This window comes from Miniopterus schreibersii, assembly GCF_964146895.1.
Source record: "Miniopterus schreibersii genome assembly, chromosome: 1".
Classification (NCBI taxonomy): Eukaryota; Metazoa; Chordata; class Mammalia; order Chiroptera; family Miniopteridae; genus Miniopterus; species Miniopterus schreibersii.
Window position 1 is genome coordinate 149,055,820 of NC_138101.1, and position 26,005 is coordinate 149,081,824.

Genomic DNA, 26,005 nt, shown 5'->3' on the forward strand with positions numbered 1-26,005 from the left:
CAAATTCTTTTAAAATAAATCACTTTAGGGGAAAAAAGAAGACTGTGAAACCATAAGAGACAGAAAAAGTCCCTGGATGTCATAGGAGATATGAGCTAACACAAATGTCAACTAAAAAATTTATGCTAATATGTTAAATAATGAAACCGGGACACAGCTACATATTTTATGGCAATCCTTACAAACCCTCTTTTTTACTAAATGAAAGCGAGGGTCAAAATTTTGAGAAGATACTTCCAGGAAAAGTACATCTAGCTATATAAAGCCTCATTAAACACAGCCAGTTTCAAAAATGAAACTTGGCTGATCATCCATACAAATCATCAAAGTTTACATTTTTCTTCTGGATGAATTTCAAACATAATGTCAATACAACATTTCTATATTATGAGTTACAAAATAATTCATAACAATTCCATAGACCATATGCAAGTTTATTTAAATAATTTAACACTGCACAGAGAGCTAATTTATAAGTATAAAAATAGATGGTTTAGCAACCAAATATAAACGCCACACGGAAACAGATTACACGGACACCATCAGGCCTTTGGAAGATGAAGGCGACATTAATCTCTCAAGTAATTTTATGAGAATACTTTACTCATATAATAGATGTTATTAAAACATCTCAAAATAGACTCCCACAAATTTTTCAGTATGAAGTCTTTCCTTCCAGTTTTTTTGGTCAATATATTCTTCTTAAATACTGTACAACAACTAGTCCAGATTGACAAAGGGGCTATCAAAGCCACTGTCCTGTTGGCTAGGCAGGGGAGCCATCGGTTTTCTCGAAGGCTGCAGATGCACCGCAGATGGCTCTGAGCTGCTCGATTTTTTGAAATCTGACGTTAACATCTCAGCCTTACGATGAGCTGGGTGTCCGAGAGCCACCTTCCCCGGCTGGGAATACACGGTTTCTTCTGACAGGTCTGCAGCGTGACCACTCCGACATTTCATCGGCTGACAATTCTTACTGTTTTTATCGGAAAGACAACCAGCTGCTAAAAACTGTTGGCAGTGGCCAGCCTCGGCGAGCGCATCCAGAGCTTCTCGTGGCCCTCCATGTAGAAATGAGCCTTCGTGACCGCGGTAGGGGAGGGTGGCACTGTTGGAATAGGAGCTCAGGGAGTCGCCAAGGTCCCCTCCGTCCCTGACGGGCGCGTCCTCCACGCCCAGGCAGCCTGTGGCCCCGGACCCGGCGTTCCCGCGGCCCGCGGGCGGGACACCCCTGTACACCGTGACCCCAGGTCTTCCGTTAGGACCTCGCCAAGTTATGGGTGTGGATCCGGACTCCGAGGGACAGGGGCCGTGTCTGGGCGAGGATTTCTTTCCGAAGCTTCCAAGAAAGGGGTACTCGGCTGGAGGCAGACAGGATCCCGGGCCTGCGTCACTGGCCAGGTCCTTCCTCCTGTGGGAGCCAGAGCGCCCCCTGCCTTCGTAGGGCACAAACTCCGGAGAAACAGTCCTTGGCAAAATGTCTACGTGCTTGTGGCTGCTGTCCCCAAACTGAAAGTCTGACTGCGACCCTTTGGGACCCACGAGCTTTAGGTCCCCACGCTCCGAGGCCTCCAAGCGGCTCCGTAAGTCACAAGCAGCCCTCCTCCTAGGGACTTGGTCGCCCGAACTTTTGGGGGGAGTTTTCATACCGTTCGAGCTGCTTTCACTGTGACACGGTACATCCTGGTTCACGTCACTGCTTTTTGATTTTTCAACACCAATCTTCTCTGAAGTCAGGGGCAGTACTACAATATACAAGGGAACACAAAATTAGGGGAACAGAAAATTAGGAGAAAATTAACACGGAAAGGGAAGGGGAAAAAAAATTACATTTTTATGTAATTCCCAAAGAAGGCATATTTACTTTAATCAGCCTCAAAATATATCAATGCTGAACATTTTAAAATAATCTTTGACACATATCCACTAGATCAAGTCGGGTAATTTTGTTATTGAAATCTGATACATTATTATTGCTAGCTGCCTGATCCATTATTTTCTGATACAGGTGTTACAGCATTTTAAGAGCCAACTGGAACATTTCTAATCCTGTTCTCATGTCAAATACGGAGTTTCTGATGAAGGAAGTTTACTGGAGGACAAGTACCCCACTACCCAACACTTATGCCCACACACAGTACAAACTAATCGGAGTCTCTGATTTAATTAGCTGACATTACAAATGACCGGAGGCAAAGCAGCCACAGGGCATAGAATCAGGGGCTTCGTATCTTGCAATAGTGCAGCTTGGTCCCCCAGCCCATGAAAAGGGTTTGCTTCTACTGGGAACACTGTTTGTACACGATTGCTCTGAATCTAGAAAACTCTTTCCTTGTTATATGCCACTGTCCCCTTCTACCCAAGGTTCCCATTCCAAAGTTTCCACAGATAATCTTTGGGATCTGAAGAATGTTTACTAGTTTCAGACTCATAGGTTCCTAACCAATCTCTGCCTGAAGCTTCCCAGAGTCCAAAAATCCCATTTCTCCACAGATATGTTCAAAATCCCCCTGTGGAGAGTTTACCAATATTTTCATGAGCTTTTGTTTTATATATTATAAAGTACTTTTTTTCCTCCCCTATATAGAAAAAGAAACCATTTATACAGCTTCTTGGGAGGCAGTTCCTTTATCATGAACTTCGGTCCTTTTTAATGCTAACTCTGTAATTTACCTAATATTGTATTAATTCTATAATTTATCTGAGATCAACACTGCATTTGCCAAGTATGGCATCCTCCACTCCTTTATTTTGAATTTTAAATGTTTTTCCTGTAAAAATAATGTATGTCTGGATTTTTAAAATATCTGTTTGAAAGCTGTGATCTCTTAATAAGTGAGGTAAAGCTTTTCACATTTCGTGTGATTCCTGGTATTTCAACCAATCATTGTTTTCTACTTACCCATGCTTTCTAAGTGTATTTTTCCTCTTTCTTGATTCCGTTAGATTGAAACCCTTTTCTTCCAAGTTTTTCCCCACCGGTTTGAAAGTTACGTACTCTATTCCTATTTCCCTGTGGTTATCCTTAAATTTCAATCCGCATACTTAAACCTGTATTTCTCTAGCAATGGCTAGACTGATCAGTATCTATACACTCTCCTTGAAAATAGTAAAAATCTTGACATACGGTTAGTTTCCTCTACAATATTCTCTTACATTTTTCTGAGAATACTATACTTTTCTAACATGCTCAGGTCCTGCTGTTTGTTCTATGAACTCCATTTCCTTAGGTGTGAGTTCTGTGTTTGTTTTGAGTTTGGTGTCTTTTTCCATGGTGCTGGCTTTCTATAAATATATAACGGTTCTAGGTTGAATGCTTATCTTTCAGATGCCCTGAATGCGCTATCTCTTTGTGCCGTTTGTTTAAAGGAGTTGGGAATGGAGTGGGGAGAAACAAGCTGCAGGACAGAAAGACCTAAAAGCAGGTACTCTGGCCCTGGCCAGGTGGCTCTGTTGGAGTGTCATCCCGTAGGCCAAAAGGTTGCAGGTCCGATCCCCAGTCAGGGTGTGTATGGGAGGCAACCAATCGATGTTTCTCTCTCTCTTTCTCTCTTCCTTCCTCTCTCTCTAAAATCAGTAAATATATCCTCAAGTGAGGATGTTTCTATCTCTCCCTCATTTCCTCTCTCTGAAATCAATAAAGATATATTTAAAAAAAAAAAAAAAAAAGCTGGCACTCTGGGCATGTGGCTCCCAGTCCTCGCCTCGGTGTGGCTGGCCACCAGGAGCTCCGCCCAGCTTCCAGGCCCTTTGTTCCTGTTGCTCTTACCCAGCCCGATATTGGGGTTGAGAAAAGGAGAGAAAGAGAAATAAAGAGGGGGACCCTACCTGGTTGCTGCTGTTCTGGAACACCAACTACTTATCCTATAGGCATCCCCCAGGCTCCCTTCTCCTGTAACGTACACCTTCACATGGGCGACAGTTTTGCTATCGCTCGCTTGTGGCTTCACCTTCCGGCAGTCCTGACGGAGGTTCCCATCTTCAATCTTATTCTGTCTTCTTTCTATCAGGATTTCTCATGGCTTCTGGTCTATCAATTATAACTTTTCTAAGCCCGGTTATAATTTCTTCCTTTCTCCTCTTATAGCTGTTGTTTATCATCTTTTCTGGCATTTCTAGGGATGGAAGCAGCAACCGAAAGCTCCCTCGGCCTACCTGAACTGGAAACGACACTCTTTTTTGTACATTTCCAGTTTAAGTGAAAAAACACACAGAAGTTAATAAATTACCTCTCACTCCCTACATTTCCTGCTCTTTTTCATTCTAAAAATGTTAAATATCTTTTTTTAAAAAACCCAAAAAGACACAAGGAGAGAAAGCCCCTTCAGGTGGCTCGTGCTGACATACCTGACTCCGTAGTTTTGCTCTGGGATCGATTAGCAACAGGCGTTTCCAGCAATTTCGCCATTGTAGCAAGCTTGCTAGCAGCGTTCATAATCCTTTTCTCAGCTCTGTGGGAATTCCAGAATATTAAATGAATTTAGTTTAAAGGAAAAAATGAGTTTCCTCCGCCCCAGGATTTCTGTTTTCCTAGTAGCTCTGCCAACTTAGGGGAGCACAGCCTTCAGGCCTCTCTCAGCCCCCAGCGCTGGCCATGTAGAGACAGCGAACAGCGTGACGAAGGGAAATGCTCAGAAAACGACAGCGTGCCCAGACGGTACTCTAGGGACACAGTGTGTGTTTAGACCAAACTTACCCCTCCTGTTTCCCATTGTCCTGCAAGATCTGCTGGAGGCAAGTCAGATAGTAGGCGCGCATCTTGCGGGTGGTTTCCTGGCGCTCTCGCAGCACCTCTGCCTTGACCATCTCCGCAGCTCTCTCCTTGCTCTCCCGGATGTAACGGAGCATGTCACCTGGCGGGCAGGGGGGCGAGGGGGCGGGGGACCCCAAGGACGCACGGTTATTACCAGTTCTTCAAAAACAGGAGAGGCAGGCTTCAGACCAATTTTCTAAGAGATGAATTGGTTACAGGTATAATTTAAACACCACACTTTTCCACAGTCTTTGAAATGGAATATTTCAGATCACTATTTTGGGAGACTCAAAGGAAAAGGAATCTAAAGGTCCTTTTAGAATGACGGCAACCAGATATGGTAAGGAAACAGAGCCTATTCCCTGGGGAAATTCCGTCATATTCTGAAACACCGAGGTGAGAAAAACATAAATAAATACAGGGTGGGGTAAGAGCAGGCTTACAGTTGTTTGTATGGGAAATACAGTAATTAAGAAATAATAATACAAGAATAAACCTTCACATACTTCCAGCTGTAAACCTACCTTTGCCCCACCCTGTACGAGGCACAGAAATGTTTTAGTTATTTATTATGTCCACTTAAAAGAGAAAAAAGAAATATGCAGAAAAGGAGGAGCCAGAAAGGAAGAGAGAGCAGATCCAGAAAGACAGGAGGCCATAGGTGCTGAAGAGGCTCATATTCTTCTGCCTACTTGTGCTCTGGAAATCCATGTCTCATTATTTATTCAATTCTTTCAGCACCACTTATGAGCATCCAACTAAATGTAACCTTACCATCCATGAGAGAGATGTACAAAATGCTGCTACTGCAGGGAAAGGAATGGGACTTAGGTTGCCTTCTAAAATTCACGTTTAAAATAGTTCACAAGCTTTCAAAATCTCTTTTTATCTTTAACTCAGTATGCCTTGGTTGGCACTACCATTAGCTACGGTTGACATTTTTTTTACCACGTCCAGGCCTACAGGCTACAATATCGCCATCCCTGTTATATTAAGGATTCCAATTCATAAAGGAAACTCCCTCTTAATATCAGTAAGCTTTCCCTTAAAATCAGATGTTCTCTGCAAAAATATGGGAAGTGGGGAAAAATTAAAATGAAGTACAAGTCTACACAAAATCTCCAAACAACTTCTAAAATGTAAAACCACACACACACACACACACACACACACACACACACACAACCCAAACAAGTTATCATATTAGGATGGAAAAATGCTTAAAACTTCACTTGCCACCCTAGCTGGTATGACTCAGTGGTTAGAATGTTGGCCTGCGGACCGAAAGGTGGCAGGTGTGATTCCCTGTCAAGGGCACATCCTTGGGTTGCAGGTCCGACCCCCAGCCCTGGTCTGGGCACGTGCAGGAGGCAACCAATCGATGTGTCTCTGTTACATAGATGTTTTTTCTCTCTCTCTCCATGTCCTTTCTCCTTTCCACTCTCTCTAAAAATCAGTGGAGAAAATATCATCCAGTGAGGATTACAAAAAAAAAAAAAATTCACTTCCCAATTAATATGATTGCTAACAAAAATTGCCCTGTTTGTAGTAATAGGGCCTCTGTTAGCACAAGCAACACCTGAGAAGCAATCCTCTTCATTGATACTAAATGGGCTTCTCAAACATCTACACATGATTCCGATGATCTACCAATTATATTTGGGACCTAAGACCTGCTCTGCTTGTTTTGTTAGAAATAAATGCAATTTTAGGAGGTAAATAGACATTTCTTCTATATAAACGTTGGTTATTGTTCTGGGACATAAATATATTCTATGCAATATTGTCGTTAAAAACCAGGAGGCAATCTACTGGGAAAACATAACCAAAGAAATGCCCTGCAGGGTGTGCTACACCACCAAGTACTGCAGAGGACTTGATAAACAAATTTATGTCCATGATTTAAACCAATATCAAAATAATGAGAAACAAGAGAATGACTCCTAACTAGATCCATTTTCCATGGTCCTTAAAAGTTTATGGTAGGGAAAAAAAAATAACTGCTAATTTAAAACTTATGTGACAGTTTCTTTGCTACCAGTTAAGTTATAAAATTATAAAATTTTTAGTTTAATATTAATGTCCTAAAAAGAAACAGGATAATCAACAATATAAAAATAACTCTATCCTCATGTCACTTCCAAAAGTACTTGAGCAAAATAATCCACTACTGTTTAATTAGGAACGGTATCAGTGGTAAGAGCCTAGAACAAAGTAGTTTGAAAAATCCCCACAAATTACTACCGCTAGTAAGAAAAAAGTCCCAAACCACCTGAAAATCTTGGGAATCTATCTCGTTAGGGACTTACGCTTGATTTTTTCCACTGCTTTAATGTACTGCCCACGAAGTTCCTCCAAGGCCTCCTGGGTGTATGGCAGACAAGCATTTTCAATGGCCCCTTCTGACAAGGACCTAAAAACAAACGACAGATTGAAAAAACACAGACTGTAAGTGAAAAACTTCATTTGGAAAAAAATCTATCTATATATTCCAATAAAATAAACTGAAATGTGCTTAAAAATTCACATATGAGAATCTATGCAGCTGCTGAAAAGCATATTATAGGATATCTGATGAGATGGGGAAATGTTTATCTTAAAATGTTACTAAAAGGTCACAAAAAGCTTATATAATATTCTCAATTTTTAAAACATGTGCACATGGTGTGTGTATATAAAGGAGCTTAAATAATATAAAACAATCCATTGACCGAGGGTATCCTAGGGATAGGACTTTGGAAGATTTTCTTCTTTTTTATACTTTATGCCGTACAGTCATGCACCACTTAATGATCGGGATATGTTCTGGAAAATGTGTCACTGAGCTGTTTCATCACGGTGCGAACATCACGGAGCGCTTACGCAAACCTGGACGGCACAGCCTACTCCACACCTGGCTACATGGTATAGACTATGGCTCCTAGGCCAGAAGCCTGGTCACATGTGATTGCACAAAACAGCATGAGGTTAAATCAAGCACAAGACCAAATGACAGTCAAGAAACATGGTAAACATAAGCCAGTAACACAGTTATTATCATCATCAATATTATGCACTGTACGTAACTGCAGGTGTCACACTTTCGTATGGCTCAGCAGGTTGGTTTACACCAGCATCTCCACAAACACTGAATAACGTGTTGCATTTCCACAGCTACGGAGTCACTAGGAACAGGAATTTTTCAGCTCCAGTCATACGCGAAGTCCCATCATTAACCAAATCGTTATTCGGCACAGCACTACGTAACAATAACAATAACTGATCTCCTTGGTATAATATTATTGACATGACTGATATAACAAATTTAAAGATGCTTAGAAATAAGCAATTTCCAGTGAAAGTATATACCTTGGTGGCATGTTACAAAGTGTTCTCAGTTCTTCCAATTTACTCTTCATGTCATTGTTTTCTTCTATTAATTCTTCAACAACTTTACTATTCTCTTCTAAAAAAACAAATTTATAGTATATTGATCAATTAATCTCTTTTCTTTTTCTCAGCCTCCCGTTCTCTTAAGTCCCAGCCCAAATGTTTATAGAGGAAACTGCAGAATTTCCCGTTGCTCCCCGTGTCATTCATTCCCTGATGAACCCTAATCTGACCACTCTGTCTTCTCAGCACTTAAAATCTGTATTGCATGTTCATCTTGCTTTGGGTTACACACTGTTTTGGAGTGGTTTCCAATTGTTTCATAGGCATGGGTTTCGTTTTCCAACTAGACTGAAGCTCTGGACAAACTCCTAGGTTTTCTAATTCCCGGTTCCCCGTGGATCCTGGTGCAGGGTCTAATGACCACTGAACAAGCACCTCAATACAAAAGTATTTTAAAATTAAGCTTAAGCAGGTGCCATTTTCAAAATTAAGGTAAGATTTTCAATTCCTTGAACTTTTAAAAAAGCAGATGAGACTGACGGAGGCCATGACTTTCAGAAACGTGTATTTAAATGCTAGCTCTGCTTCTTTCCAGTTGGATGAGCTTAGGCAAATTACTTAAACTATCTGAACCTGAGTTTTTCATATGAAAAATGGGATAGTATTACCTACTTTGAAGTTTATAATAGAGATAAAGCAATAAATGCACGGCACTTTATAAAAGGCCTGGCAATACCACTGTTGGGTAAGTATGAACGTGGCACCTCATGTTTCCTACTCTCAACCCTCTCAATACTCCCCACTAATGGGGGAATGACTCACTCTCTTACCCCTAGTGATTGATGTTAACTTCTATATTTTTAAACCACTCACATTTACTCTATCACTTTCCAATAAGTGCCACCAAGACAGTGGAAAGGCAATTTCGGAAACAAAGGGAAGCAACCACAATAGTAAAAATATTATCAACAGATTTACATTACGACAAACACTAAAATTAAACTATCGAATGCCTTTAATTCTGACCCTGACCCCTTTTAGTAGCCTACTGTTTTGAGCTAAGTGCCACTTTCTTGGATTATTTCTAAGTCCACAAATTACAGAAGATATCAGCCTCAAAAAGCACTATGTAGAATCACAAATTTATGATCACAAGGAATGGTGCTAAACATTACTTATAAATAAAAATCACATCCAACTGCCCCTGTCATTTTATTATATAAAACAGATATTTTTGGTTTTCACCTAATTTTACATTATATCGACATCTACAGTTGGACAAATGAACTAAATAGTTAAGCAATCACTGTGGGAAGTGTAATTGTGTAAAGTTTTTTTCTCAAAATTCCTAAAACCCTTTTTGCCTTAAAGTAATTATCATCTATCTTTATCAGACTTAGCAAGCAGAGGGTGGAAGAAGAACAGCTTCTCTTAGTCAACAGTGTTTACGGACTGCTATGGCGCCAGATACTACGCTAAGTGCAGGGACAGGACTTGGTCCCTGTCACCATCAAGTCTAACTCCAAAGGAGAAGACAGATGACCAGTAACTGCAAGGATGATGAATGTTATAAAAATCACAGGCGGTCGGGGGGAATGTCTGACAGAAGAACCTAATCAAGCCTGGGGTGGCTGGAATTACCTCCCTGAGAAAGTCACTCATTGAGGGACAGATGTAGAGAAGTTAGCCAGGCAATGTGGACAGGATGAGAGGACAGGTGTTCTGGTAAAGTGAGAGAATGCAAAGAGGACCACAGAAAAGAGACAGTGAAATCCGAGCCAGGGCTCTGTGAGCAGGAGAGAGGGCTGGGGAAAGATAGGCCGCAGGGGCTGGGTCATGAAGGGTTTTTCAGACTCTGTTGAATTAAGTATTTGTATTTCACATTGAGGACCACATCTAGCCCCTGAAGGGCTTTAATGAGAGTGTGATGATCCAATTTACTTTTTTTAAAAGGTTGCTCTAGCTGCCTGATAGAGAATTAGATGGGAAGGGCAAGACTGAAAGTAGAAAGACTCAGCAAGTGACAGGAAAGCATTAGAGGTGAAAAAAGTAAACCTATCCACCTGGTCTTTTGTGGATGATGCAATTATTTGGGACCATGGATTCAGTCCTTCATTCATTCAGACAACTACTATTGTCTGCTATATAGTGGGCACCATACCCACAAGGGTGAACAAAGACAAAACGTTCCTTATCCTCAGGGAACTTACAGGTTGGAAAGGGCACCAGGCAAGTAACCACAAAATTAAATGCAAAATGGTAATGAAGGAGGAGCCAAGGGCTATGGGGCCACACAGGAGGAAAATCCAGGAGGGCTCTGCGGATAAGGCCTCTTCTCAGCTGAGTCTTAAAGCATGTGGAAGAGTTAGGCCAAAAAGAATGAGTGGATACGGCATGGGACAGAGTGACAACATCGTACATAAGATCCAGCAGTAAAAGGAAACACCTGACCAGCTCAGGAACCTGAGCTATTTCAAATGTAGAGAGTACAGAGCACGGGATGCAATGAAGAGCGAAGGTAAGAGGGTGCGTCTTCACAGCTTCCCTTCCTACCAGGGCGACGGAAAGTTTTAATAATTTCCCTGGAAACACGGTGAAAAAGGCACCAGGAGGAGGCCAGGTCAGACCCACACAGCTTCGTTCATGTCTTTCCCCTCTGCCTAGAATGCTGTTCTCTTTGGCAAAGACTTTCATCTTCCAAGGCTTAGTCAAGCCTTCCTTCGCTCTAACAGGGGGAAGAGTTAATTAACATCTTTTCTTCCAAGTTTACAGGGGCACACGGCCAGCAGCTCTCAGTGCTGCAATTATTAATCTGCCTTCAGTTCTCCTCACTTGATAGGAAGCTTCTGGAAGGAAAAGAACAGTCTTGCGCATCTCCATCTAAACTGGAATTTTGTCTGACGCATTGACTTCGGTATCCCCGGGGCCTACGATGCCGCCCGACACACACTGAGCACTCAGCAGCTGCTCAACCAGAAAGGGGAGAGAGGAACGCGGCCTTCTCATCAGAGCTCCAATTTTCCTCTTCTGAGTTCAGTAATAATTTGGTTAGTGAAAATAAGGCCCAAATTAGTTTACGCTAACCCCCAAGGAGGATCAGTGCCTACATCAGCTAAAACGTCACATCCGAACATTTCCACTAGAATCAGAGAGATTTATGCTGGGAGCAGGGCTACCTCCAATGCTAACCTCCGATTTTTTCCACCACAGCTTTGTGCTTCCTTTCTAAGTGCTGAAGATGCCTACAGCATTTCTCCAGTTTTCGTTTCAGATCTTGACATTCCTGCTTTGCCTTTTCGAGTTCTTGGAAGCCGTGTCCACAGCATGAATCTTTAAGTTCAGGGATCTTTTCCTCATCTGCAAAAATTAAATGGTAGCAAACATTTATATTGATTTAGACTAAGAAAGGGAGGGAAGGAGGGAGGGAGGGAGGGAGGGAGGGAGGGAGGGAGGGAGGGAGGGAGGGAGGGAGGGAGGGAGGGAGGGAGGGAGGGAGGGAGGAAAAAGAAGACCAAATGGCATAACTAAGGCTTTAGTGTAACTGGAAAAAGTATGCTGCTTAAGAGTTTAACAGGGTTTAAATCCTGTTTCCATTATTTACTGGCTGTGTGACTCAGAGTGCATTACTTAACCTCTCTGAGACTTAGTATTTTAATATGTAAAATTGAATAAAACTATTTATTTTAAATTGCTATGAAAAACAATGCTCAGACTTTAGTACTAAATACCATTCCCCACTAAAAGGAACCTGGGATCTTCTAGAAATGGCTGACTCCAGTACTGGGACACGGTTATACCCAAGACAGGACTAGAGTATTTTGCTATACCAGAAAGTAAGAAATTATTCAAAAATAAAGCCAGTTTGAAGAGGTTTCACTAGCTGAATGTGGGACAATTTGAACACTAATTCAGTACAGTCATAAGTTACAAAATATTTTTTAAATAGGAATTCCTGAGTCATACCAATAATCCTACCAATAATGGTATGGATGGATGGATGGATGGATGGATGGACAGTAAGTTGGCAGGTATACAGGAAGATAGATGGACAAATAAACAAACAGATAGACAGATAAATAACTACACAAACTGGAGGGGAGGATTCTTAATTATAACAACATGCCAAGTACCAACTGGTAAGAGTGGAAGGAGGACTGGAGTTGGAAAAATTATAATTTTGCAACCACCATAGTAAAGACTGGATTGGGTAAGTATCATCAATGATTGTTAAATATGAGAAAAATAGTTTCATTATCTTAAAAATGTCTCCCCACATACTGCTTATTAGTTGCAAGGAGGGGAAACCAGTGAAGACAACTGGACAAGACATGGACCAGGTGCTCAAATGAACCCCACCAATGAAAGATATCATGCACCTCCTGATGTGATATCACCCATGCAGCGATCCCACCAAGAAAACACACCTGAATCTAGTCATGAAGAATCATCAGACAAGCCCAAATGAGGAAAGTTCTGTTAAAAGCCTTTGGAGGGTGTGTGTGGGGGGGGGGAGTTGAAGAGAGTGGAGAATATGTCTCTCAAAAATGTCAATGTCATAAAAGGCAAAGAGTGGTTGTGGAAATATTCTAAGATTCTAGATTAAAGAGATACAACATCTAAACCTAATGCCTGATCCCAGAGTCCTGTGCTAGAGGGGAAAACATGCTATAAAAGGCATTATTGGGTCAATTAACAAAATTAGGATACAAATAGTAGATTGACACAATATTTTCACCTAATGTTAAATTTACTGTACTAAGGTTATACAAGAAAAATTCAGTTTTTGGAAAATACACACTGTAGTATTTAGGGGTAAAAGGGCACAATGGGTGTAACCTACAAATGGTTCAGGAAAAATGAAATATTCACATAAATATCCATACAGAAGGGCACAAAATGGGGCAAAATGTTATCAATAGGTGGATTTAGGTAAAGGGTGTATGAATGTTCTTTGCAAATGTTTTTATTTTCGTAAATTTTCTGTAAGTTTAAAATTATTTCCAAATTTAAAAAACGATTTAAAACTGTCAGGAGGTATAAATGTATGAAAATTGTTTGGCCCAGTACCTGGCATACAGCAAGAACACAATAAATAATAGCTGCTGCTATTAGTAACTGTAAAATTTAATATATAAAAGTGATACAAAAAGTAGATTATTGCTATTAATATAATTGATATAATAAAGCAGAAATACAAATTGGCACAAGCTCAGAGGCCAATATCCAACAAGCTGTTGTAAGATCACTGGCCCAGCAACATTATTATTAGCTTTCTCCTGACTTTTTAGTTTCATTTTATTTATTTATTTTTTAAAATATATCTTTATTGATTTCAGAGAGAGGAAAGGAGAGGGAGAGAGAGAAACATCAATGATGAGAAAGTCATTGATAGAGCCCGCTACCTGGGCATGTGCCCTGACTGGGAATTGAACCCTGATCACCTGGATCCTAGGTCAATGCTCAACCACTGAGCCACGCCCGGCCAGGCTTTAGTTTCATTTTAAATGGTGTCATTTATGTCCATGAGCACCGAAGGGTTAATAAAGCATCACTTTGGTACCATACACTGCATTTATATTTTACTTTTATGATACTGTTATAAAACTAAAAACCGGGCAAATACCCACTAACAAGAAAATAGATAAATTACTGCATATTCTTACAATGGAATACTATACAGCAATGATAAATGAATGAACTAGAGCTATATGCATTAACACTGACAAATCTTAGAAGCTTGATATTAAGTAGAAAAGGCAAGTTACGAAAACTTTAATGAGTACTGAACCAGTTTTACAATGTTAAAAGACACACAATATAAAGCAACAGCTTTTTTAAGATTCCTATACTTGATCAAAACATAAAGAAAGGCAAGAGAATAACTTTTAAAAATCAGATTATTTGTTGCCTGGGGTTGTGGGGAAGGTATAGGAGTGAAGTCGCCATGACACGCACAGCAGTCTTTAACAGTATTGGTAATGTTCAATTTTTTAAGTCTGACAGTGGGTTCCTGGTTGTTAGCCTTCATAACTCCCATGAGTATTACACATATCTTTTGCATATATCAAGTATTTCATAATTAATGTTTAAATTACTTTTAAAAATAATGATATAAGAAAACTATAACCAGTCAACAGTGCCACTCTCTTGTGATAGGATTGTAAAGGACTTTATCTCTTACTACCTGTTTTGGATTATTTAATCCTTTCTAATGCATTTGTTAATGTCTTGTTTTTGGGGGGGAAAAAAGACTGAAAAAAGAAAAGTAAATCCTTTTATAGTCTGATTTGGTTTAGTTCAAAACTCATTTCTTTCATACTGACAGGATTTCCCAAAGCCAAATATTATCTAAAACTACATTTCACATAATAAAATATGAGTCTCAGGCTATTCCAAATATAACAACAGACATAAAATGACACTGAAAAGTAAGAAGCAAGATACAAATTAAGGTGGTCTTAGCACACACCTCATTAGCAATTAGGTATTCTAAACCATCTAGAATTTAGAAATAAGGGAAAAGGGTCTATGAACAATGAGAGAAACAACTGTCAACTGACATCTTCAGAGGTTCCTAAGATCCTGGTAATATCGTCCAATGATTTAGAAATGTGTGGAAGCTAAGGTTGTTGGCTTAGTACATACAATTTGTTCCAGCAAGTCTTAGTGTTGAGGTGACAAACAGACAGAGCGTGTGTGTGCTCGCAGGTGGGGGGAAGGGGTAGGCTGCAAGGGCTCAATGTCCTGCAAGGGATCAGGGCTACTAAAAGACATGCCAATTCTCAGCTCAAAACCTCAGTGACCAGGAATATAAGCCCTATACCCCTCGGTGAGCTCTGAATACCTTGAGTACATCACACTCATTCTTCTTCATAATGACAGCTCTAAGTCATTAAGGGAAAGTTCAACTGTTAATTCATCAAATATTCACGGAACACAAACTATGGCCTTTCACTCTGCCTTATGTTGGGGAGGGGAAGATAAAAACACTGCCCCAGCCCTCAAAAAACTCACAAATAGATCAGAAAACACCTAAGACACTTTGGAAACATTTCCATTAAAAAAAAACAGTTGAAATAAACCGGTAATCTGAATGAAAAAGTCTCAGTTGTCTGGCAATTCTCCTGAAACCCTTGATTTCTCAGTAAAGCCAGGGAATGAAATCATGACTGCTCTCCTAAAAGTCTCAGTATGCCCCTCCTGATCAGAACCACTTCTGAATGGAGGGAGGGCCATAAAAAGGTAGAAGTAACCCTGTCTTCTGAATGCAAAAATGAAATCTAGGGGGAGGACACACATCGGGGAGTAATATTACACATTCATTCATTCATTCATTCATTCAAAAACTATGTACACCTTTGCTCTCCTTTCATCTACAAAGCAACCCTCTGGAACTGCGGTTATGGGTGTTACAAAGATAAGTAGGAATCAAATTCCATTACCAGCTTCTGCTTCTGTTTCTTTCGAGGCTGAGGCCTGAGCACGGTGTCCAGACGTGGACGCAGGAAGGACGACCAGGACTCCAGGGTCTCCTTGGCCAGTGACACCCGTGGCAGGATCCTTACAGACCTTAGCCATATTTCTCTGAAACAGATTATCTTTACAGTTAATGCCTAGTAGATATCTTCACACGGTTCTCTATTTAACATGCTAATATTAAAAATACAAAACAAAAACAAAAAACCCCACTGCCTGTAAAAAATCTTCCCTAAACTATCACCAATATTTTTTTTATGGTGTTAATGTGAATACTGTCATTATTATGAACTAATCTCTTAGGACCATATTTTTCAATTAAAACACTGTCTAGCAGAGGCCTGGTGGCCAGCTGTGAGACAGATAGGAGATCACATGAATTTGAGATATTTTTATAGTTTATGTGATCAAACCATAGGACAGACTAGGTGAAATCAAACTTGTTCTTGAAAATTCAGAACATTTTTACTGTAGCAGGAATCAAATTCATTAGAAACTATAATACAAATCTTTTGCCTTCTATGAATTAAAAGTAACAACAGTAAAAAAAATTTTTTTTAACTTACATAGTATACTATATGTTTCTAAATATTTTAATATAAGCTGCCATTTTGAAAGGAAGGCCAACTGAATTCCAATGTTAAAGAAACTGAGGCTCACCGAAGTTAAGCATCTCTCACAACACCATTTTTTCACTAACACGTATTGAACACTTTCTGCCTGTTACAGGCAATATAGCTACTAAACTAATTAATGGTGAGGAATTACTTAAGGCAATATTTTCAGATTCTGGACAACTACTAAATCCCAAAGAATGGTCTTAAGAGGGCTGTCTTGCTTAATTACTTAAAACACATTATATATGTTTGATTCTAGAAGCCTTGATTTTGATTATGAGACACTCACTTAACTGACTGTCAGGAGACCTACCTACGATGCCCAACAACAGCAGAGATCAGCAGTTAATGAAAAGAGGCAAATTCCGAGCACCCAAGATGACATGTATGGAGTTGAGGCCAAAAGGAGTAATACAAGTGGCGCCCAAAGGCAGTCAATGTTTCCAGTTTCTACTCAAAACTGGAGAAAAGCTAAGATAACAAAAAATGGTGGGAAGAAGCAACCTTTTCGACTTAGCTTTGACTTGACTTTGGTGGTAAGAAAAGATAGAAAGCACATCCTTAAGTCTGTTTGAAATTTTTAATCCAATTGACATTTCTCTCTTCTTTTGTCCACTATGAGCCGTTGCTTTAACATATTTTGGTAAGACATTCATTTCCTTGGACACTTGATTTTTAATTCATCTCATCCTTTCCATTTCAAAAAAAACTTCTGATCATCTGTTATTTTATAAATACCGGTAGATCAGTGTTCCTGTTTTAATATTCATGAACAGTTGTAAAAACTATAAAATTAATAAATCACCAATCACAGCTCTTCACATTTATGGCACCTATACTGCAAATTTAATATCTCTGCTTTACCTCAAGTTTCTGAAATGAGTTAGCTTTAAAACAGCAAAAGTCAAGTATTACTCTATGACAAATGCCAGATTATGTATTTCAAAGCCACCCTTTTCTCAGGAATGGAATCTGATCCCACCCAACTAAAGCCGCAAAAGTCTAAGTTCTTAGCCAAATTACGTGATTCGGTCTCCATAGACATGTAAGCCACATTAAGTCATAAAAATGACCTTACACTGTTTGCACAAGTATAAGCCCTATAAAGAGACCCCAGGTTTGATTACACATTAATGGTAGGAGAGAGGTGTTACAGTCTCTTGATTTTTGTAGCAGAGACTGCCTTTTCAGGAAAGCAAACTTGAAAGCATATATAATGTGATTTTCCCATCACTTCTCATCATTAAAACCTCCGATAGATAATTCTTCTTAATTATCTATTTTTCCCCAAATTCTCAATAAAGTAGTATAAGCACTATTCATGGGAAGTAGTCTCACCCAAGTATTCTTAAATTGAAAGCAACTACTAAATAGTAACATCTTTGTGAAATCAAGAATTTAAAATATCAACTGGAGTGAAATGGGGTGGGGTGCACTAATCTTTCAGATCCCTTCAGCTCTAAAATTCTGGGCTGCATCATGTGTGTCCTACAGAAACCCAAGGGATTTGTATGTTCTTTTTCCAATGACCATGATACTATATGACTACCCAAGGTAGTAAGTTAGTTATCCCCACGGATGGGACTAGAACTCAGATTTTTTCCCCCTAGCTTATAACTCCTTCCAGGAGGTATTAATACCAAATGCTCAATCCTTGCGTCAAAAATCTTTAATCTTTAACTCATATCTCAACTTTTTTATTATTATTGATTTTTAGAGAGAGAAGAAGGGAGAGGGAGAAGGAGAGAAACATCCATGTGAGAGAGAAACACTGGTTGTCTTCTGTATGCTGCCCGAGTGTGGATCTAACCTGTAACCTAGGTTTGTGCTCTGAATGGGGAATCTAACCTGCACCCTTTTGGTGTATGGGACAATGCTCTAACCAACTGAGCCACGCCGGCCAGGGCTCATATCTCAACTCTTCTGTCAGACAAACCTTATAATATTGGCGTGGGTTTTTTTCTTCCTCTAATTCCAAATGTTGAAACCAGCTGATCACAATGCCTAGAATATCATTCTGGATTTTTCACGAATCCCTATTTTCTTCGATCATAAGGGAGCGAGACTTTGACTTTATCAACTGTTCCACACAAACTGAAAGCTGGTGTCAGAAAGTACTCATACAATGAAAAGAACACAACTACTTCATTACACCTGCACGTATGCAGCCCACCAACAGAACTGGGCTTCAGAGCTCAGTGTGAGCGAGCCATACCTCTCCTTGCTGGTTTCTACATCAACATTCTGTGTACTTGGTTGGCATTCTTTTGCCTACGTGAGATATAAATTCCTTGAGGGCAAGAAATAGGTTCTAAACTCTTTAGGAGCTCTTAAGAAACCCTAGTTGAATATGTTGCATAGTTCTTGAACTGGTAATGCCCAAAATACAAAATAGGAATGAGAGTTACTCAGTTTCTGAAATCTTAGGCCCTTACAAAGGATAGCTTTTTTTTTAAAAAAAAAAAGCTGTCTAGAGACTAAAAGTTCTGCCTCATATTTATGGCACTACAAAGAAAGTAATGTTTTTGGCAAAAAAAAAAAAAAAGGCAATCCTTTGGATTTGTTACAATAAGTTTTTTAAAACCACTGGTCAAAAAAAAATAAAAATAAAAATCAACCCAAGTCTTACATCTATTAAATTGTAAAATGAAAGGAAAAAAATACCGTATGCAACTTCCACAGTCACACTTGATGTTTACGTGCTCTTTTCCCTTCTCGGGCACATACCTTTTCCCAGTCTGGGGTGGCACTTTCTGGAAGCAGGGACAGCATATCTTGAAGTGCCTTCTGAACGCAGGCCTTTAGTTTTTCAAGATATTGCACAGACACCCATTTTGAAGAGCAAGTTGATACGAGTTCTGAGAGCTGCCTGTTCTCTGGACCACCGGCATGCTCCTTTCGGGTGTCCTCTAACAGAAGTTCAAGGACAGTCAGGATGTCCTCCTCATACTGACAGATTTCCAGCTGGATCCGCCTGGCCTCCTGCACCGTCCACTCTCTGCGACTCTGGTCTAGGCAGGTTTGCAATTCTGTCTCCTTCTGAAGCAGCAGTTCAGTTTTTTGTTTCAGAAAGTCGTCTTTAGCTGCTGCAAGCACCTCATTAATCTTATTTCGATGATCATCTAAAAACTGCCGGTAATCTTGCTCATTTTGTTCCTGAATTCTGTGGATTTCTTCTTGCTTTTCTTTGTTCCACTCACTCCGGGCCTTGGCCAGCTCGGCCCTGACAACCACGGGGACCTCCTGGTCCTTTAACTCGAGCTCTCTCTGGAGAGAATGAATCTTCTCTTCCAGTTCCTTGCTAGGTGGTACATTTTTCTTCATGTTTTCAAGCTCACTTTTCCATTTCTCTTTAGCTTCAGAAACAGCAGACGATATCTAAAGGGTATAATGTACATTTAAAAATCTTTAAGATTCTCCTCATTAATAAAACAATTAAACTAAAGTAACTATTTGGGTTAACCTCTGGACTTAGTAAGAGATTTAAAATCAAAATTAAGGGGAAATAGTAAAGTTAGATAGTATATCTAAAATATTCTAACACTATGCTTAAGGGCTTTTTCCTTCACTTTAAATCACCTAACATTTTATCCTATATTATTTAAAAAACAAAATGTCAGGTTTTTAATGAAGAATTCGAAGTTTAAACTGACCAAAAATATGTATATGTAATACTTATTCAAAACTAATTTTAGAAAAAAATCCACATAACTTTTTTTATACAGATGCAGTCTCAAATTTTATCTAAATCCCCAAAACAAATTAAGTATCTTTTACTTAAAGCAAAAACAGCCTCATTAGGAAGTCTTACTGTTATTCAGAAATATAACACATATCTGCATATACTTGCTGACAAACATAATTGTATTTTAATGCAATTTTAGTGGTTAAAACAGTTCATTAAATGACAACAGCAAAGAGAAAAGGTCATTTTTCCCTTAATCTAATTTCCTTTTATAATAGAACAGAAATAGATCATAGAAAATAAGAGTATGTAACCAAAAAGTAATGGGGAATCAAACACCGGGGCTCTGGCTCCTGCCCTGCCCAGTACAGAACAGAGCTTATCAGAGGGGGCCCTGGAGACAAACTGCTGTGGGATCCCAGGAATTAACAGCTTTGGAACCTCAGGCGCATCCTCAACTTCTTTGAGCCTCAGTTCCCTTGTCAATAAAATGGGGTAGCCCTGGCTAGGTGGCTCAGTTGGTTGTCCTGTACCCCAAAAGGTTTCCGGTTTGATTCCCGATTAGGGCACATACGTAGGATGCAGGTTCGATCTCAGGTTGGGGTGCATACAGGAGGCAACCAATCGATGTTTCTCTCTCATATGAATGTTTCCCTCCCCACCCCCCTCTAAAATCAATAAAAAAACAATATATCCTTAGGTGAGGATTAAAAAACAAATAAAATAAATAAAATAAAATAAAATAAAATAATAAAATAAAATAATAATAAAATAAAATAAAATAAAATAAATAAAATGGGGATAATTACCATGTCCTCCAGGTAGAGTTATTTTAGGATTAAATGACAAGGAGATAATCCATTTAAAGCACTTAGCCCAGAGTGTGGCGAATAATGACTGAGTAATGTTATGTAGTTATAACTGCATTTGGCTCCTTGGCCTTGGAAAAGTCAATGTCTTTAGGATTTAGTGTCTTCATCTACATAATGAGCAAATTGGATAATGACCTTGAGTCCCTTTTACTTCTAATACTTCCTGAGTGAATCCAAAGAAGTCATAAGAATACAAGTGTTGAAAGAAGAATTGGGCATCTCCAAAGGTTTGGCCTAGACAGTGGTAACTGCTATTAATTAACATTATATACATGCTCTGAATGTTGAGATAGGGTATCTGCTTACTAAGTGTTGTATTATATAATTATAGCAAACACCTCCACATATACAGATTTATAAACACACATTACCTTTATTCACTACAATAGTATGTGGTCCTAAATAGTTGCACATAATAAAAAAGTGTTGAAATAATTCCATTTTAAGTTTACTAAAAGAACCCATTATCTAAGATGAGCTTTACAAAGGAATTCACAGTAAAATTCTTTTGCTACCAGCAGAATAGTTCAGTCGTGAAGAATGCTTTAGAGAAAACAGGTCATGTCGCAATGGGTGCCTGGAAATCACTGCCAGGTAATGGGTGGAGGTGGTGATCCCACGGAATGTGGAAAGCCAGACCAACCTCACTAACGGTGCACATTCTCTCACGTGAAGTTTTACAGGGAGCGTCTGACAGCATTTATTGACTCAGTGATTCCCGACTTTGCTGAACATTAAGAGCACCTGAGGACCTTCTAAAATTCTGATGCCCAGGACACACCCCACACCAATTAGAACATCAAGTCTGGGAGTGGGAGCCGGGCAACAGTAATTTTTTTACAGATCCTCAAGTTTTTCCAATGTGCAGCAGAGTATGGAACCGCCAAGCCAACCTGACTGCTTCGGGACTCTGGGAATTGGCTTTAAGTTTCCACGCACTTGATGATCACTCTAATCCTGCAAGAACCCTCCTGCCAGTGCTTTGGAACTGGACCTGGCCCACCTCCTGTGGTTTGAGGATGGATGCCCAACATGTTAACATTATGCTTTGTGGCTGAATAATTATCTAGAATAGTGAGTAACTCCCACCCCTAAGTGCTCCAAAGACCAGCAGTGTCATGTCACCTGGGAGCCTGTTAGAAATGCCAATTCTCAGGACTCACTCCAGACCCACCAAATCAGAATTTCCAGGAGTAACCTGTGCCTGCTCCATTTTGAGAAACAACACACTGTCCTCTCGTTTCTATATTTCTGCACTTACATACATTCAGGCCTTCTGTTCTTTTTGTGTTGTAAATCCTCACCTGAGGATATATTTTTCCATCGATTTTTTTTTTCCATTATATTTTTAATTCTCACCCAAGGATATTTTTTTCAGAGAGAGGAAAGGAGAGTGTCTGCCTCCCGCACACACTCCCACCAGGCGTAGGGATGGAGTGGTCGGGGTGTGCAACTGAGGTACATGCCCTTGTCCGCAAACGAACCCAGGACCCTTCAGTCCTCAGGCCAATGCTCTAACCACTGAGCCAAACTGGCCAGGGCCATTGATTTTTTTTTAGAGAGAGTGGAAGGGAGGGAAAAGAAAGAGAAACATTAATGTGAGAGAGACATCAATTGGTTGCCTCTGGCACATGCCCCAACCAAGGGCCAGGGATTGCACCTGCAACCCATGTATGTGCCCTGAGCCAGGAATTGAACCTGCGACCCTTTGGTGCGTGGGCTGGTGCTGTAACCACTGAGCTACACCATCCAGGGCCATGTGGGAGGCAACCAATCCACGTGTCTCTCTCACACTGATGTTTCTCTTTCTCCCTCTCCCTCCTTCCCCTCTTCTACTCTCTCTGAAAATCAATGGAAAAAATATCCTCAGGTGAAAATAACAAAAATAATAAAATAAAAAGCATAGAGAATATAATAAACACCCAGGTATTGCCGCGTAACTTAAAAATATATTAAAATAGATTTTTATTTACGTTGAATTATTTCCTTCAGTAATTTGTGGCATAAGATTATGAATACAGGCAGGGGTGGGTGGGTGGGGAGAGAGTAACCTAAGAATTTATGTGCCTATATGCATAGTCCATGGACACAGACAATAGTGTGGTGAAGGCCTGCAGGGTGGTGCAGGGTGGAGGGGATCAATGGGGGAAAAAGGGAACATTTATAATGCTTTCAACAATAAAGATTAAAAAAATAAAATAAAATAAAGATTATGAATACAACGTATAAATAGTTTATAATGTCTGTTAGGCACATTATTTTCCAAAATGGATGTGACATTGGGAGAATAGTGTATGCTTGATATTGCAATCTAGTATGTTTTTTATCAGCTGTTAAATAACCAACATTTTTTGTTAAGAGAGATGTTAGTTTGTTTGTTTTTTAAATGTTTTTATTGATTTCAGAGGGAGGAAGGGAGGGGGAGATAGAAAATCAATGATGAGAGAGTCATTGATCAGCTGCCTCCTGCACGCCCCCTACTGGGGATGGAGCCTAAAACCTGGGCATGTGCCCTGACCAGGACTCGAACAGTGACCTCCTGGTTCATGGGTCGACACTCAACCGCTGAGCCACGCTGGCCGGGTTCTATGATGTCTTTTGTATTACAACTAAGAAGAGAGGATTTGTACATATGGCACAAAATGGCACCTTAAGTTTGCATGTCTCCAGTCTCGTAGGTATGAACATCTTTCCATTGGTTTTTGCCATTTGGAATTCTCATGAAGAGTATTTGTTCTTCTCTTTGGCACACTTATTCATAGATGCTTGTTTTTCATAACATATATTAGTATTAATGTGCCTCATGTTTGACTCATTTATTTTCCTTATTTTTATCACCTTCTTTGATTTTTTTTTATAAATAAAAATGTTTTAAATGTTTGTACATGTTAGCCTGTTACTTTATCTATGCTACTGTGTCTGTTGCCTCAAAACATATTATGATAGAGATCTGAAATATTTTATTTTATTTAAAAAAATAACTCCTGCCTGGCCGGGCGTGGCTCAATGGTTGAGCGTCGACCTAGGATCGAGGCAATTGGGGTTCGATTCCCGGTCAGGGCACATGCCCGGGTTGCAGGCTCCATCCCCAGTCAGGGGCGTGCAGGAGGCAGCCGATCAATGACTCTCTCTCTCATCGTTGATGTTTCTATCTCTCTCTCTCCCTCTCCCTTCCTCTCTCTGAAATCAACAAGATGCATTTTAAAAAACGATCTTTAAGCATGCGAAAGGATAGTGTATAGCTAATAAACAGATAAGCAAACACCTCTCCTCAATTTCTCCTAAAGATCTGGCAAGATAGAATGAAATTTAGTTTCACAGGTAAAGTTATCTCCTATTATGCAAGTTTCAAGGCCCTGAAATATATTCTCTCTCCCTGAACAACTTGACGACGATGAGAACTGGTACCACTGGCCAAGCTCTGCCCTAATACATAACACCCATTCTCACATTCAATCCTTCACCAGCCCTATGAGTGGGCACCAGTTCCCAGGACTGAGATGAGAGAAGAGGGAAGGAGAGGCCTCCTGAAGCTTCCTCCCGGGACAGTGCTCACCCGTTTGGCCACGGAGCTCTCCTGTTGTTCTTCCCACCTCTTCTGTTCTGCTCTGACACGTGCCTTATACTCTGCAAGCTCGGGAAGCTCTTCCAGCCACCGACGACGGGCATTCTGCACAGCGGTTTCTACCTGGAGGATATTGCGAGAGAAAGAGGTAAAGGGAGGTATAATATTTCCAAGGGGCCCCATTTGCAAACAGCAACTATGACGTCATGTGTCTTTTACACTGCACTGCACTACATCACAGTTACGACTGACTTCAAGGACCTCGCCTTACCCCAAACAGTGGAGTCTAATCCTTCTGGTCTAAGCCTCCCTTCCCACACTGTCCCATGGAAACCCTCAGCAGGAAGTGGGGATGGGTGAATGTCTGATGGCCAGGACTGTCTCAGAAAGCTTCATGCAAAGTACCAACTGCCACTGCCCTCTGTATCGTGGGGAAAGGAGAAGGCATGCACGAGGAGCCAGCTCCTCAGTCCTCACGCCCTACACACTCACACTCACACTCACACACACACACCCAGGCACACACCAACATAGTTTAGAGCCTTGTATCTGGCAAATTTTCCTGCTGTCAAAAATGAGTTTGAGACTAAAGAATAAGGGAAATACATGAATACAGGCAAAAATGTAAGACTTGATGAATTAGAAGGATAATCTGCTTACAAATCTCTTACAAGTTTCTACCAGATCGTTTATTAAATAATCATTCTTTATTCTCTTGTTTTGAAATACACACAGATACACATATCCATATATCCATGCACACACACAAAAGCACAGTTGATATAAGAGACCGTGTTCCTCACTAAAATGTTAAATACATTTACAGGTAAATTCCAAAGAGTTAAAAATATGGGAAAAAGAATAAAGTTCCTATAGAAATGTATATCCCTTAAAATGTTACTGTGAACAATTTCCTTTACGCTGTACCACGCCACTGGTTTCTCTTCGCAAGACCTGTCATTTTATAAATACCAAAGCTGACCCCTTCAACATGCCTCTTTGTCTATAGAACATTTTCTTACTCTGTTCAAGTCTTACAGTCAACATTTCAGAAAATTATTTTGTAACTAATTGAGGATATCCTTGATATCATTACATACATTTGCCTATGTTTCCAGACTTTAAGGATGTCCTGTAAAATCATGTAGAATAATTTAACAAATAAGCAGAATTTCAAGTATTTAACAAAAGCTGAGTATATTTTTCAAAATGTTACTTCAATATTATTATCTTAATTACTTCTAATAAGTAATAGTTCTAAATAATAAATACACAATAGATACTATCATATTAAGGTTCCAGGAATTTCTAAGGACTAGAAACCCTATCAGATAGTCTGGGCGGTCAAAACTATTTTCAAAATAATATGCAGACATTCTCTCTATCTTTTTTACTCCTGTTTTCTCATGTGGAAACAGTATCTCTCTCCAGGCCACATGCTATGTGACGGTCTTACTGCTCCGACAGCCAGTGGAACATGTGCTAGAGGAGTCTTTTTTTTTTTTTAATTCTTATGTAAAGGTAATCCAAGACCAAAAAATTCGAGAAGTACTGTAATTGATAATATAGATAAAACAAATAGCTCATCTTTATTCTGTTAACACAGAGCTATACTTTTCTCAGTATGATAGTTCTTGGAAACCAAGTGACAAGCCCCAGTTAAAA

The 26,005-nt window shown here is 39.8% G+C and overlaps 1 protein-coding gene across 1 annotated transcript in view; it reads right to left on the reverse strand.

Annotated features, from left to right (window-relative positions):
• Positions 1-464: 464 nt before the first annotated feature.
• CEP152 (centrosomal protein 152) overlaps positions 465-26,005 on the reverse strand; it is a 78,968-nt gene continuing 53,427 nt past the window's right edge. The window contains exons 19-27 of the mRNA XM_081147125.1: positions 24,332-24,463; positions 18,946-19,596; positions 15,568-15,709; positions 11,315-11,482; positions 8,102-8,198; positions 7,063-7,166; positions 4,697-4,853; positions 4,348-4,451; positions 465-1,745 (exon numbers count right to left, since the gene is read on the reverse strand). Coding sequence (XP_081003251.1) covers positions 721-1,745; positions 4,348-4,451; positions 4,697-4,853; positions 7,063-7,166; positions 8,102-8,198; positions 11,315-11,482; positions 15,568-15,709; positions 18,946-19,596; positions 24,332-24,463 — 2,580 coding nt within the window. The 3' untranslated portion in view covers positions 465-720. The remainder of the gene's footprint in view (positions 1,746-4,347; positions 4,452-4,696; positions 4,854-7,062; positions 7,167-8,101; positions 8,199-11,314; positions 11,483-15,567; positions 15,710-18,945; positions 19,597-24,331; positions 24,464-26,005) is intronic.